Consider the following 14,357-nt stretch of genomic DNA (forward strand, 5'->3'; position numbering starts at 1 on the left):
TGTTGGGGCAGAGGTATGTGATGAATCTATAGGTCGTAAATTTTCAATTTGTTTAATGAAAACGCGAGGGTCATCATTATATTATTATGGAAATTTTGTGCAATTCGCGATTTCATAGACTAACGAAGAGCCTAGCAAGGCACACCAGGGGTTTGGTGTATACCGACTTGAGAATTATTTACCTTTCTACACAATGGTAGTTTTCTTATCCATAAATACAGTCCTGTCATTCGACTAATATATTTTTCCCATATTGTCTGCCAGGATCAAATATTATCAATATCTAAAACTTTCATACTCAACATCGAAACCAGATCAAAGTCGCGGTATCAGTAGTTCATTTGAATTTATAGGTCTCCACATAAAGTAAATCATTACTGATAAACATTTGTATTATTCATTATAAAGTCATTGAAAAATCATTAAAATGTATCTGTATGGCAGTGGTAGTTCATTTGAACAGTAATTTAATTTCGGATAAGTTGTAAATTCAAACGAATAGATCCACATTGAGAGTGGATCAATACAACCAATAAAAACTACTAAAGGGTGTTTTTTTTAGAGCTATAGAACTTTAAATTGCAATATAGCAACGATGGATTATTCGATTGACATGAATTTTATTTATCCTTAAGATAATCTTGTGGCATTACATTTTAAATATGATTTCTGGCATATGACCGTCACGGCTGGCTCGGATGTAGTCCAATCTGGACGTCCAATTTTCGATGACTTTTTCCAACATTTGTGGCCGTATATCGGCAATAACACGGCAAATGTTGTCTTCCAAATGGTCAAGGGTTTGTGGCTTATCCGCATAGACCAATGACTTTACATAGCCCCACAGAAAGGAGTCTAGCGGTGTTAAATCACAAGATCTTGGAGGCCAATTTACAGGTCCAAAACGTGAAATAAGGCGGTCACCAAACGTGTCTTTCAATGAATCGATTGTGGCACGAGCTGTGTGACATGTTGCACCGTCTTGTTGGAACCACAGCTCCTGGACATCGTGGTTGTTCAATTCAGGAATGAAAAAGTTAGTAACCATGGCTCTATACCGATCACCATTGACTGTAACGCCATCATCGTTTTTGAAGAAGTACGGACCAATGATTCCACCAGCCCATAAAGCGCACCAAACAGTCAGTTTTTCTGGATGTAACGGTGTTTCGACATACACTTGAGGATTAGCTCCACTCCAAATGCGGCAGTTTTGTTTGTTGACGTATCCATTCAACCATAAGTGCGCTTCATCGCTAAACAAAATTCGCTTACGAAAATCGGGAACAACGGCAATCTCATTTTGGGCCCATTCGACGAATCTACGCCTCACTTGATGATCGTGAGTCTATTCATGAGGAATTGCCAAACCAAACTGAGAATAAATCACTTGACAGCTGTTAAATCGGTCTCCATCTTGAACAGTAATACCAACTTAAAGTTATATACCTCGAAAAAAAACCACCCTTTAGAAATAAAATATTCTATAATGAAATAATCATTTAATTTTCATGACATTTCTTTTAATTTGCTAAAATCACGAAATTGATACTATTCAATAGTAGTTACTGAAAATTAAGGAATCCTTTAAAAGGGATTACCACCGCGTGGCTGTCCGGAGCTCCTGCGATGACCAAACATTCATCTTCTTTCTCTTTACGAAGCATATAACTACGGTCGATCATTTTTCTCAAAAAATTATGGTTTTACCTTTTTTGTAGTTTTTTTTTACGAATATCTTGAAAATATATCTGTGCTATATACATTGAACATATCATCAATTCTTTTGCGATAAACGAAAAGTTACCAATATTTTTTTTTCATTCGTAATTTAAAAATATTTGAAATTAATTTCACGGTATTCAGACCATTTTTCAGTTCTGGAAAAAGTACCTACTCGAACGGGACTCGAACCCGCAACCTCCGAATAACTAGTCCGATGCTCAAACCAATAAGCCACCGAGGAAGCTGAAGATTCTTCGCAATCAAAAATTGTCATTCAGAATATCGTTTAAAGAAATTATGCGAAAATCACATAAAAATCGGTGGTTCTAAGAGAAGGAATTCATAATTTCATTTTGAAATTGGAAGTCAGGTGGTGATATTCCCTCTCAAATTTCAGCCATCAGTGATCTACCATATTCATTTCGAATTCCCAAGATATTCACAGTTGAACTTGTAGTTTTTTAAAGCTTCGCTGAGAGTTCAATTCCATTCGGAAATTAAATAATAAATATTATGATTGTATTACGATAAAGCATAAAATTGAATCGAAGATGATCATACCTAAAAGAGTCATCAAGTTTTTATAGTTAACATACGAATTCGAAATGGAAATAATGAAACTTTTGATCGATTGAAGAATAAATCCACAAATCGTATTATTATAAAATCATTTTGTACATCGTAAAATTCAGAAAGGAATGTAAATGAAGAATTCGCTTTCTTCTGCACACTCTGTCCATAGTAGGCAGATGCAGGCGAGTAAATCAAAATTAGGTTCACCCATTTTTACGTGAAGGTGTTCATAAAGTCATTAACACACTTTCGAGAAGGATGCTATATATCATAATAAGAGGGAATGGAGACCAATAGCGAATGTGGTTGGTAAAATAGTTTAATCAGATCGAGAGTCTACGTGCTTTTCAGGTGAGGTGACCGTAGAAGGCCTTGGGTTCTAGGATATCACAATCACAATGGTCAAGTCTGAAGAGTGCCCTAAAGGCCCGGCTGGTGTATAGGCTAGTGCACTCTCCTGTGCACTACTTCCTTATATCTGGCCATATCGCAAAACAGTGGCGGATGGAAAGTCACCGACAAAGAGGCAAGTATGCATTGTTTGTTCGTTTGGAACATCGTGAATTTGAAGATATAAAGTTGTAGGTAGTTATTTAGAAACTAAAATTTGATTCTAAAGCTATAAAATTCGAATAAACCGCCAAACCTTTTGGATCAACGTTAACAAGTTAAATTTTATATTCAGCATATGTTTTTTTTTTCTTTTCGAATATATTTTCGTTTTTTCAAATATTAAATGGATCTTTGAAATATTGATACATCACCTGAACTTAAATAATAAATTCATCCATTCTACTCTGTTTTCAGCTATAATATCATTCCTTGCCAAGCATTGACTGACTTGAATTTCATAATTATCGACAAGATCAAGTAAAAGTTAAAATTTTATTTTAGAAAATCTGAATCTGAAGATATGGATTAGCATGTTTGAAAGAGTATAAGAATTAATATCTATATTATGCCAAAAATAACCCTGTGTGACTTACTTTTTTCAATTAGTATAGATTTTCTTTGAAATCAGAAGAAATTTCAATAGTAATTTATCGAAATGCAGCAGTTACTGATGAATAATAATTAAAAAGTAAATAATAGTAATCATAACGGGTGTTTTTTTCGAGATATATAACTTTAAGTTGGCATTACTAATCAAGATGGTGACCGATTTAATAGCTGTCGAGTGATTTATTCTCAGTTTGGTTAGGCAATTCATCAAATAGTGCAATTTTATTTCGAAAATAATGGTTCTGTGCGGAATACGTATCGCGCACTACGTCCATTTTATTTTGTTTAGCGAAGAAGCGCACTTCTGGTTGAATGGCTACGTCAACAACCAAAACTGCCGCATTTGGAGTGAACCTAATCCTCAAGTGTATGTCGAAACACCGTTACATCCAGAAAAACTGACTGTTTGGTGCGCTTTATGGGCTGGTGGAATCATTGGTCCGTACTTCTTCAGAAAAGATGATGGCCAGAACTTTACAGTCAATGGTGATCGGTATAGAGCCATGATTACTAACTTTTTCATTCCTGAATTGAACAACCATGATTTCCAGGAGCTGTGGTTCCAACAAGACGGCGCAACATGTCACACAGCTCGTGCCACAATCGATTTATTGAAAGACACGTTTGGTGACCGCCTAATTTCACGTTTTGGACCTGTGAATTGGCATCCAAGATCTTGTGAAGTCATCGAAAATTGGACGTCCAGATTGGACTACATCCGAGCCAGAAATCATATTTGAAATGTAATGCCACAAGATTATCTTGCTGATAAATAAAATTCATTTCAATCGAATAATCCATCGTTGTTTTATTGCAATTTAAAGTTCTATAGCTCTAAAAAAATCACCCTTTATATACATATTGTAAAATTATTCAATTCGTTGGTTAAATTCTGAATATCCTACATTTTCTCTCAAATATAACTATTGAATGTAGAAATATGTTGAAACGGGTGCTGAAAGGAGCATATGCTTCAATTGGTAGAGTACCGAGCATTCTCTTAGGCCTTCATTATTGCACTACAATAATGTAAGAAACAGAATAGAAAATTATCATGCTACTTTAGGGTTGAAAGTTTCAGTGATATAATTATTTCTATTCAATAAGCGCCAAATGATGTACTATAAAGGGAGTGAAATCTAAATCTAAGCTATAGACTCAACGCCACTGGCTTTTACTTTGATCGAGAATGGCCAAGTAGGTACCAGTGCTATCGCACATCGAACAATCTCTTTGATCATACTTTCAGGTGTTTCTTCGAGTGTTCAGTCAACCAACGATGCTAATACCATCACCAGGAGGTCACTTCGAGTGGATACTTCATATCTGCATAAATGAACGTGATTATGGTTTGTCGAATCAATAACTCAGGATATTGTTTGAAATTGAATTCAATTTGAAAGTGAAAGAAACACCTAGGTTCTTTCTCTACTGTTGCTCACAAATTCAAATATTTATTGCAGTAATTGAGATTAAACATCATATTTAGATGTACATATTATATGTAGTCCACCAAGGAAATATGTTCAAGGATATGCAAGAAGAAAAAAATCGTTGAATAATGTCGATTTTATCATGAAATGACAATAATAAAAAATTCGGAGAGACTGCATCTGTTACTGATGTCTTAAAACCCATATATCATCGAAAAGCAAGCTCGACCGAAAATATTGCTGCTGTTAGTAAAAGTGTTGAAGAAGATCCAAATTTCTCGGCGCGCACAGCTTTGGGCCTCTCTCACGGCACGCTATTTTGTATCTGTATTTCCATCTCTATCCTTATTTCTTATAATGTTCTGTTGATTGGGTGCTTGAAAAACAACGTTTGGATGACGATTTTTCGCATCGAATTTTCGGCGACAAAGCACATTTTTCACTCTGTGGCTATGTAAACAAACGAAATTTTCGCATAAGGTGCAGTGAAAATCCTAAAGTATCAGCTAAGACACTAGGGATGCATCAAACCAAGTAGCTTAACATCTTAACCAACTACTTGACTTGAAAATCAAGCTAGTGAAAAATTACATATTTGAGCTTGACTTGACTTGATTTTAGATATTTATTACTTGACTTGAGATCAAGCTTCTTGCTATTACTTGAGCTTGATATGCACGCGTCACACGGCATATATTTCTGCAATCTCGTGCGCGCTTATACAAAATAAGAGGATTCCTCGAGCGCCGAGAGTCTGAAGCATTCGCCACTGTTACTTTATTAGTAGTTTTCTCACATTTCTATGGAATCTATTGGTAGATTTTGGTAGTTTAAGAAATATCTTTCCAAACTTGGCCAAAATGGCCAAGGATTTTTTATCAACGCCAGCATCTTCAGCTCTTGTTGGAAGACAATTTTCCAGAGCTTCCCTTACAGTTACAAAAACCTGCAATAGGTTAGGCGACAAATCTATAAGACGCCCCATGTGTCTTAGATCGTGGATGGAAAATTATGAAATCGAACAAAGCCTGGAGGTTTCTCAATATTAAAAAACTTTATTTTTTTATTATTTTTTATTTTGTTATGATCAATAGTGATTTAATATATGTTTCTATTCAAAAAAATTGACATTTTCGGTTCTATTTATACAATAAGTGTGATAAATTTGGAATTGGAAAAGATTCCACTTTTTTTTAGAAATAAGTTAACTTTAACTTTATTTTAAGGATATGGCATCGATCTACTGTTTTCTTTGATAAGAAAGTTGTAAATTAATTCAACTTCCAAATTTTAACTCTTTTGAAATAAAAGTGTTTTTTGCAATCTTCCTTCTCATTTCACCATTTTTTTATCGATGTCACATTACACAATAAATCTGCTAAAAATCAATTAGCTTGATATGATTCGGAACCACAAAATAAATAACCCTCTGCTACAATTAACACCCATGAGTTCTGGCTAAATTATGCAATGAAAATATTGTGATATTTTCTTCGCCTATACAATACTCATTCAAGCATAAACAAATCAACCAGCAATATACATTCAGATCACATATACGAACCAATAAATATCAACCAGATCGGATATATCACTTCTATATTGACCTTGACTACTGTTATGACGTCAGTATTACCATATCAATTCCAGAGAGGAAGTCCACCTCGAAAATCAACCCAAACAGACCAACAAATACTCCCAGGCATCAATAAAATGTTCAGCCATTAAGAATGGATCTTTATGAAATCGAAAATTAATTGTGAGAACCGCTTTTTATGCTCGGTCTTTAATATTTGTAAATTGCCGAATTATTTTAATGCTCAAGCGGAAGCTGCATTTATGGTCTTGTAAATGACGGGAATCTCACATCCGTTCAACGAATTCGTATCACGTTCCCATACTTGACCTCAGAGTTTGAAGTTCAGTCTCCTAATTATTTGTTTTTGAACAAACTCGATGAATTTAATCATATTATATCATTAGATAGGTATATACTTCTGATTATTACTAGAATGAATTCGCTAGAGTTCATTAGAGAAACCGATGACGTCATTAAACAGTAGTGCAGGTGTGTTCTATGTATCCATATAAATTGATCGTGTCGGAACATAGGAATCAATCATTATTAGTTCGAAAGTTAGAAGTAATCATTCATCATTTTTCTGCAAAGACTATCTCGCCGTGAAATGAAATCTACGTTTTTTTTTCTTACTCTCATCCTGTTTCAACTGGCAACACAAGTTTTTAAAGGAAATAAATGAATCACTGACTTTACCTGGATCATTCGACACGTATAATATATCACTTCATTATAAATATAGTCTTAAGTAGAATAAAACAAAGCCTTGCAAAAAATCAGTGATTCGAGCAAAAATATTCCAAATAGTTGATTTTACTACAAATAGAGGACATATTGTTACAGCTTCTTTAAAGAGTGGTTACAAACTTTGAGAGTGAAAATTCAAGACATAAGAACTGAAGAATGAATAATTTTAAAATTTCAACATATCTAATAGTTATTTTTTTTACTAGGCAGCAAAGTAGTAGATTGACTGCCGCGGCTGATAGTCCAGCCAAGGCAGTAAATCTACTTTGCTGCCGAAATAAACATAAAATTTTTCTTCGATTTTTTATGATGATATATGTAGAGTTTTTTTTTTCAAATTATTTCAATTCCTAGAGTCTTTTTATTTTTTCTGTAGTGATAAATTAAAACGAAATTTGATAGGAATCACAATCGTAAGAATGGTTGGTTGGTATGGAAATGTATATGTCCGTGATAATTATACTTTGACAACTAATGAAATATCTGACAGTTTTTCAGAAAAATATCGGATATATTTATATTATGAACAATGATAGCGACTTAGAAGTACTTACTCATCCAGAAATAAGGAAGGGTTTAAAAAATATTATTTGTCAAAAAATGTCGAATGTTTTATTCGCATTGAGAATATCACTTTGTTGATTGATATGTGTCTGCGAAATCAATATTTGCTGTCAATCGGAGAAAAAATATCTTTTTGAAATGAATTATAATACTTTTTATTTGAGTCCCTATGAGAGCTCTATTCAATTTTTGAAATATGCTCAATTTTACAGACCATAATATTAGGTAAGTAATGACTCAACTATAAAACTTCAATAGATAATTTTGGGTAAATTATCTATAGTGAAATATTTGAAATTCTGAAATAAGCTAATCAACTATTTTCGTACATTTCATTCAGTTGAATAATTGTCCTCAAGAAAAATTATTTTTCCATTTAGAACAACGTAGTAGAAAATATGCATATAAATGGAAAAATATCATCATAAATGAAATTCATTCATCAGTGATTGGCAAACGAATGATCAGGTATCTTATTTTCCTAATCATTCAAGGTTTGTTTTCTACGTGCTAATTAGTGTATGTATATGTGATTTAATAACATAACACCTAACCTTATTGTTGTTGTTGTGATAATAATATCGTGGGAAATAAATAACAATTAGTACCTCCTATTCTGATGATTTTAAATTCGTCTGATCATAAAGATTTCTTATTAATTATATCTAAATAAAATTTGAATCTAGTCATTGTGAGGATATTTTTGATTTTAGGAAAAATTATTGATATTATTTCTGAATTCTATTCAATCTATTGTAACTTATTCAGTTTAGATAATTCTCCATTTTATGATTTTGAAGGTAATTTTCTGTAAAATATTTTCAAGAATAAAATCGTATCAGTTTCTGTCTTGATCGACTGTTGAAGTCTCCGATATTTTATTCAATATCTGCTGTAAATGCATGAGTATAGTACTTCTTCGACCTAAACAATTGTTCATTTCTCTATATGGTCATTTCATATCAATTCTAATTGAAGTTACTCACATCGTCATCTTCCAGCTGACCATAAACATCCAGCTTGTCAATTCTGATCGTCCCTTGAAAGGGAAAACATTGAGCTCCTTGCGCTATCGCTGTGTTCGAAAATACTGAAACCTCAGGTTCGCCCTTAGAGCCAAGTGGTGGGCTCCTTACGCAGAGGCTGAACTCTTGGGGGATGAGCACACAAGTTTCCATTTCAACTGATTAATAAAGTCTCAACAGATTGATAAACTCATAATATTAACTAATAACTAGTGCAGACAACCAGGTGCTTCTCAACAACAGTCCATAAAATTTAAGATGAAGAAACGACCATAGAGATATTAAATCAAAACTTATCACAGAGTTGTCTGTTTTCTTAAAGTCTAAAGTTTTTCTCGGTATTTTAGCTGATTTTCACAAATCACTGAAACTAGTTGATATTCCTTAGTAATTTAGGTGCATGTATAGTCCACTGTCTTTAATAAGTCACTAGGAAACGTCAAAATAATATAAGGTCCAATTTTTTAGAGGGTGCAAATTAAAGCACGTGTGCAGTTTTGAACTTATTTAATGTAGGGGTGCAAACGGACGCCCGGTGTGCTTTTGTTTACGAGTTCGCGACGTCGCGACGTTAAGATCGAAGGGTCAATCGACTTGATCTGATGACCGCAGCCTTCAAGTATTGGCACTGAACTAACATTGACCCTCACTGGAGTAAAGTCTTGCTTCTACCTTAGTTAAGTCCCCACCCTCATCAGCACGTGGTTGCGGCAGGTAGATCGTTCTATCTCTTGCCGTTAAGAAGCCGGTGCTCGTTGGTAGCAGGTGCCAAGATCAAGAAGGATTCAACCGTCTTCCTCTTCAGCGTTTTGTAACTGCCGATCATATTCTGGAGGGAAATTCGAGCTGGATGTTGATACCAAGTTTGTTGTTATTGGTTATGATTCATTGATCTCAATTCAAGTTTGGAGTTTTGCAGATATCGATTTGGATTTTTGTTCTTCAACACTCGATTTGGTCCTTCGAGCCGGATATAAGACAGATTTTGGAATAATTCCTGTAATGTGGGAATACGTTTACTAAAGGGGATAACCCTAACCCTTTAGAATAATCAGAGATGTCATTTGGAATATCCTGCTGGTTGTCACGTTGTCATCTTTTGACATTTGAACAACGCACTGAAATCGTGAAAGTTAACTACAAAATGGTAGAAATTTTGCAGTTACAGTTCGCAAATCTGAAACACTTTTGATCTGAGCTATGGGTCATCGTTAAGCACCTTGCAATGGTGAAACTGGTGGAAGAGTTTGAACTGATGGGACAAGTTAGTAATGGAAATAACTGAGTGCAGTAGCACGTAGAGTTGACAAAAACCATGGTTTGTCGATTCCTCGTCGAACTAGGAAATTAGCATTCACAAACATCATTAAACTTATTTTGGAGAAAGACTTGAGGCTTTCCTGAAGCACCTTTGAACCAATGTTTCCTATGGAGAAGAGTCTGAATAACTCTTAACAAACCATCGTTTTGCTTGCGCAGTATTTTTCATTCAAGCATTCTTTTGAGGCCTTCAAAAAGTCAGTAATCACTGGATGTCAGATCCGAAGAATAAGTTAGGTGGTGAAAGCAATTCTTTCAATTTGACCATGATATGTGATGAGAAGCATTGTCTTGGTGGAAGAGATTTTTTCTTAATTTCTACACTCAATTGATTCATTAACGTTATGTAATATTCAGTGTTGATGATTTTACCTTTGTCAAGATAGTCGATGGACAATATACCATACACGTCCTATCTCAGATCTTCTTTTTGTATAAGAACTGGAATTATATGCCCTATACCTCTACTTTAACTACTCCGATTTCCTACTGTTGTCTAATTGGGAGACTTTTCTCCCTTCTGAAATTTCACTTGTTTCTTCTATTTAGTTCATTGAAAGAGGTATTTCTTCTTATCTATCTTTCTTATTTTGATTTGTAGTATCTTTCCTAATTCTTCATTTTCATGCTCTTTCAGCGTCTCTATTGTCTTCTTTCTTTATTTGTTAACTATTTCCTCAATAGTTTCAATTTTCAATTCTTCTCTGATTTGTTGGTTGCTTATATACAATAGGCCGCCAACCGCTGTTCTGATAACTGTATTTAGTGTACTTGATCTTTATTATTGTCTTTCGTATTATACTTACCTGGTTACTCCTGCATACGGAATACTTGCCATTAGTACAATTTTTATTATCTTTAGCTTGTTTTTTAAGGAAAGTTTAGTTTTTGAGTTGAGCAGCGGGTACAGTCTCAAGTGCAAATTCATTGCCTTTTTTCTTTTTTTTATATATGTTTGTTAAAGTTTATTCTTCCATCTAGAAGTACTCCCAGATGTTTTGCTTCTTTTCTCCATTCTATCGTCTGATTTTCGAATTTGGCGTGTCCTGCTTTCTTTTTCTTTACTGTTTTTCCTCCGAAGTAGATTACAACTTTTTTGTCGTATTTTCTTTGAATCTCCATTTCTTGAAGTGTTCCATCAGTTCAGTTAGGTCTATCTGTAACTACCTAGTAATTGCTTTCCGCATTCTACTGTAATAGTAAACAGCGGTGTCATCTGCAAACTGGGCTATTTTGCATCCATTCATTTTTGGTATGTCTGCCATGTATAAGTTGAACAGCAGTGGTTCTATCACGGATCCTTGGGGAACTCCAGCTTCAATTTATCTGATTTATTCTTCTTTTTGTCAGATACGTTGTATTAATCTCGTAAGTTTGGTTGGAAATTTCATCGACTTCATATTGTATATTAGACCTTGAGGCCACATTTTATCGAATGTCCATTCTATATCCAAGAATATCCATGCACGTCCTAAACTACGGATGCTTTAACCTTGCCAGTTGATGTTTGGGATTTTGGTCGCTTTGGACGGCTATTTTACGATTGCTTTCCACTCAGCTGACTTTTTTTTAACTCAGGAGTATAGGATGAATCCATGCTCAACTACTGCCGCATATCGATGCAGAAAATTCTGTTTTTTCTTCGCTTAAACAGCTCTAAACGGCGTTCGGAATTGACGATGCGTTGTTGTTTTTGATCAGCGGTAAACAAGTACGAGAGCCATTTCGAGTTAAGATTTTTCATGGAAAAATGTTCACACAAAATTTCGAGGACTTTTTCGATGTTGTTCTGAAACAACTGCCGGCGAATTCGGGCTGCCAGAGCGTTCAGTATCTTCGATCACATTCAAAGGCAACATATCACCTTTTAACCATTGTTGACGATGGTGCAGAGTCTGAATTTCAATTACGCTTGCACAGTATTTTTTCTCATAAAAGAACAGCGTTTTGCCATTACATAAAACTTATTTTTATCAATTCTGCAAACAACAACAAATGAGGCGTCACTAAACCTTCAATATCTCGAAGCTTAACTTTTGAAAATTTTCACACGCACCTTTTGAAGCTTGGAGAGCTTGGTACTTACTAGAGGAAAAATGTGGTATGACAGATAAAATAGGACTCAAAAGCTTTTAACATCACGTAAGTACTTTTCTTGAAATTTCCAATTATTCCAATAATAAAAGAATATCACCTTAAAAAGTTTATTCACCTCATGCTCAGGTGAATTTGCTCGATATAAGAACAAATATTGCTTTTCTTCCTGGCTATTCTAAGCCTGCCTGATGAGACCTCTCGAAAACGGCAATAGAACTAATTGTGAAATCGAAATTCTTCCATCTGTCGTTAAACGATAAACAGACCATATATTGGCCCTTTTTCTAATTTGATTCCAACAAATTATGAATGGGGCAATATACAACACCTACAGGAATTTCTTGTTACAGTATACCTTTGTGTACCGGTGCTCCAATATCAGTTGCGTAGCTATATAACCGTCGGACAGTCATTCGATAACGTTTTTTCTATCCAAGATTGTTATCATCTTTTTTAAAGGAAGACGCGGCAAATTCTCATGTCCCTTGGCATTAGTGTCAAATGTTCCACCTGAGGAAATTACCGAATATTGCCCTCATAATGTGAGAGAACCTTACGAAATTCCCCTCAGGCTAAACTATTAAAATGATGATAGCTTCGCTACCATTAAGATCGCTCAATATTCAAAACCACCTCAAAATATCCATTAAGGCTTATAGTCAGGTACCGGTAATATGAGTAAAGAATATTGAATTTAATTGGAGTTTCTACAATTGTAAAGTTTTATCAATTATTGTCAATACGAAAAAGAGACAAAAATACGTAATATCCATAACTTGATATTGAAAGGATGTAGGTAGTTAAATTTATGCATAATTCACATTTAGACGAAGAGTTATGATTCTTATTCAATGATTGATCAGTTATTGGTTATTTGTAGGGATCTCGGCTTGACTTGATATTCAAACTACTTGACTTAAGCTTGACTCGAAATCAACTCAAGTTCAAGTCAAGTAATAGTTTTTCGATGTCGAGTCAAGTACTTGATGAATAAATACTAGACTTGACATTGAAAACCTACTTCCTGATTTGAAGTCGAGTGGATTTCAAGTCAATCCCAAGTCAAGTATATAGCTTCAATATCAAGTCAAGCCGTGAATCACTAGTTATTTGGATTTGTGGTTTGAAATCCTTATAATTATATTTAGGTATTGATCTTCGGAACTTTCCTGTCTCAGATATGTATATTATTTGTCAAATTTATGATACAGAGAACAGTTCTTCCAAAAAATATTTATGGAAATATTCCATCATTAATAATAAAAATTCAGGGAATTAGAGAAAATAATGTATAGCACTCGTACAGAAGGCTCATTCTAACACTCGTTCATTAAAAATGAAATTATTGAATTTTAAACTCGTGGAAGAATATCAATGCCTTCTAAACTTGTGTTATAAATAACTATTTAATCCTTTTAAATATCTTAGTAACCTAATGAGCATTCAATAGGTTTTTAATTCTATAAAAACTAATAGAACCTACAGGCAGAAGGAATCTTAAAAAATCCAAAGTATTTCCATAAAGTACCAAGTGGGTATTTCGTTATTCGTAGGCAGGCACTCCAATAATGCAATTAATATGGTATTCTCACCGAAAAAGTTCATACTTTATTGAAACTTGAACTATTAAAATTGCTTATAAATTAAAAATTATGAATATAATTTGGCAGTCATGTTGTCAAACTGCGAATGACAAATAATCCAAAAAAACAGCTACCACCAAAAATTTTACGTTAAATAAATTACCTATTGAAAAGTGTAACACAATATTTCAACATAGCAAAAATCATCATGCAAATTTTGAATAATTTCGAGATGAAAATAACACAAATATCTGATGTAATAAACAACTTCCTCTGATTGACTTTATCTAGGTACCTATCCGCAGCATTACTGCAAAAAATTGTTTTCCTATTTTGCATACTGAAAAAAAAAGGTCAATTGGATGAAAAAGTCCATATTCAATTTGTGATCAATTTTGCAATTAACTAAACTATTATCCAATATTTTAATATACATTTAACATGAAACTCCATAGAGCAGAATTGCGTATCTATCTTTAACGTATATAACTTTCATATACCTAATAGACATCAAGAACCATAAGAAACCATAGAAATTTCACCTCAGTGGGTGATATATAAAAAACTGAATAAAGCATAAGCGAATATTGTAGATCTTAGCTGTTATAGCACCTCACGAGGACCTCTGGGAGACATCTGTACCAGCACTGCAAGAAGCTTCAATCTGTGTTCTGCACCTGCCGCGCTATCCTCTCTTCTATGGGCGTGT

General features: G+C 34.1%; 1 protein-coding gene across 1 annotated transcript in view; it reads right to left on the minus strand.

Moving 5' to 3' along the window:
- The window catches only part of LOC123680476 (zinc finger protein 358-like), a 144,837-nt gene extending 135,503 nt beyond the window's left edge, over positions 1–9,334 (minus strand). The window contains exon 1 of the mRNA XM_045618393.1: positions 8,610–9,334. Within this exon, the coding sequence (XP_045474349.1) occupies positions 8,610–8,801 (192 nt within the window). The 5' untranslated portion in view covers positions 8,802–9,334. The remainder of the gene's footprint in view (positions 1–8,609) is intronic.
- Between the last annotated feature and the right edge of the window lie 5,023 nt (positions 9,335–14,357).

The sequence above is a fragment of the Harmonia axyridis genome, chromosome 5 (genome assembly GCF_914767665.1).
Source record: "Harmonia axyridis chromosome 5, icHarAxyr1.1, whole genome shotgun sequence".
In the NCBI taxonomy this organism is placed as follows: domain Eukaryota; kingdom Metazoa; phylum Arthropoda; class Insecta; order Coleoptera; family Coccinellidae; genus Harmonia; species Harmonia axyridis.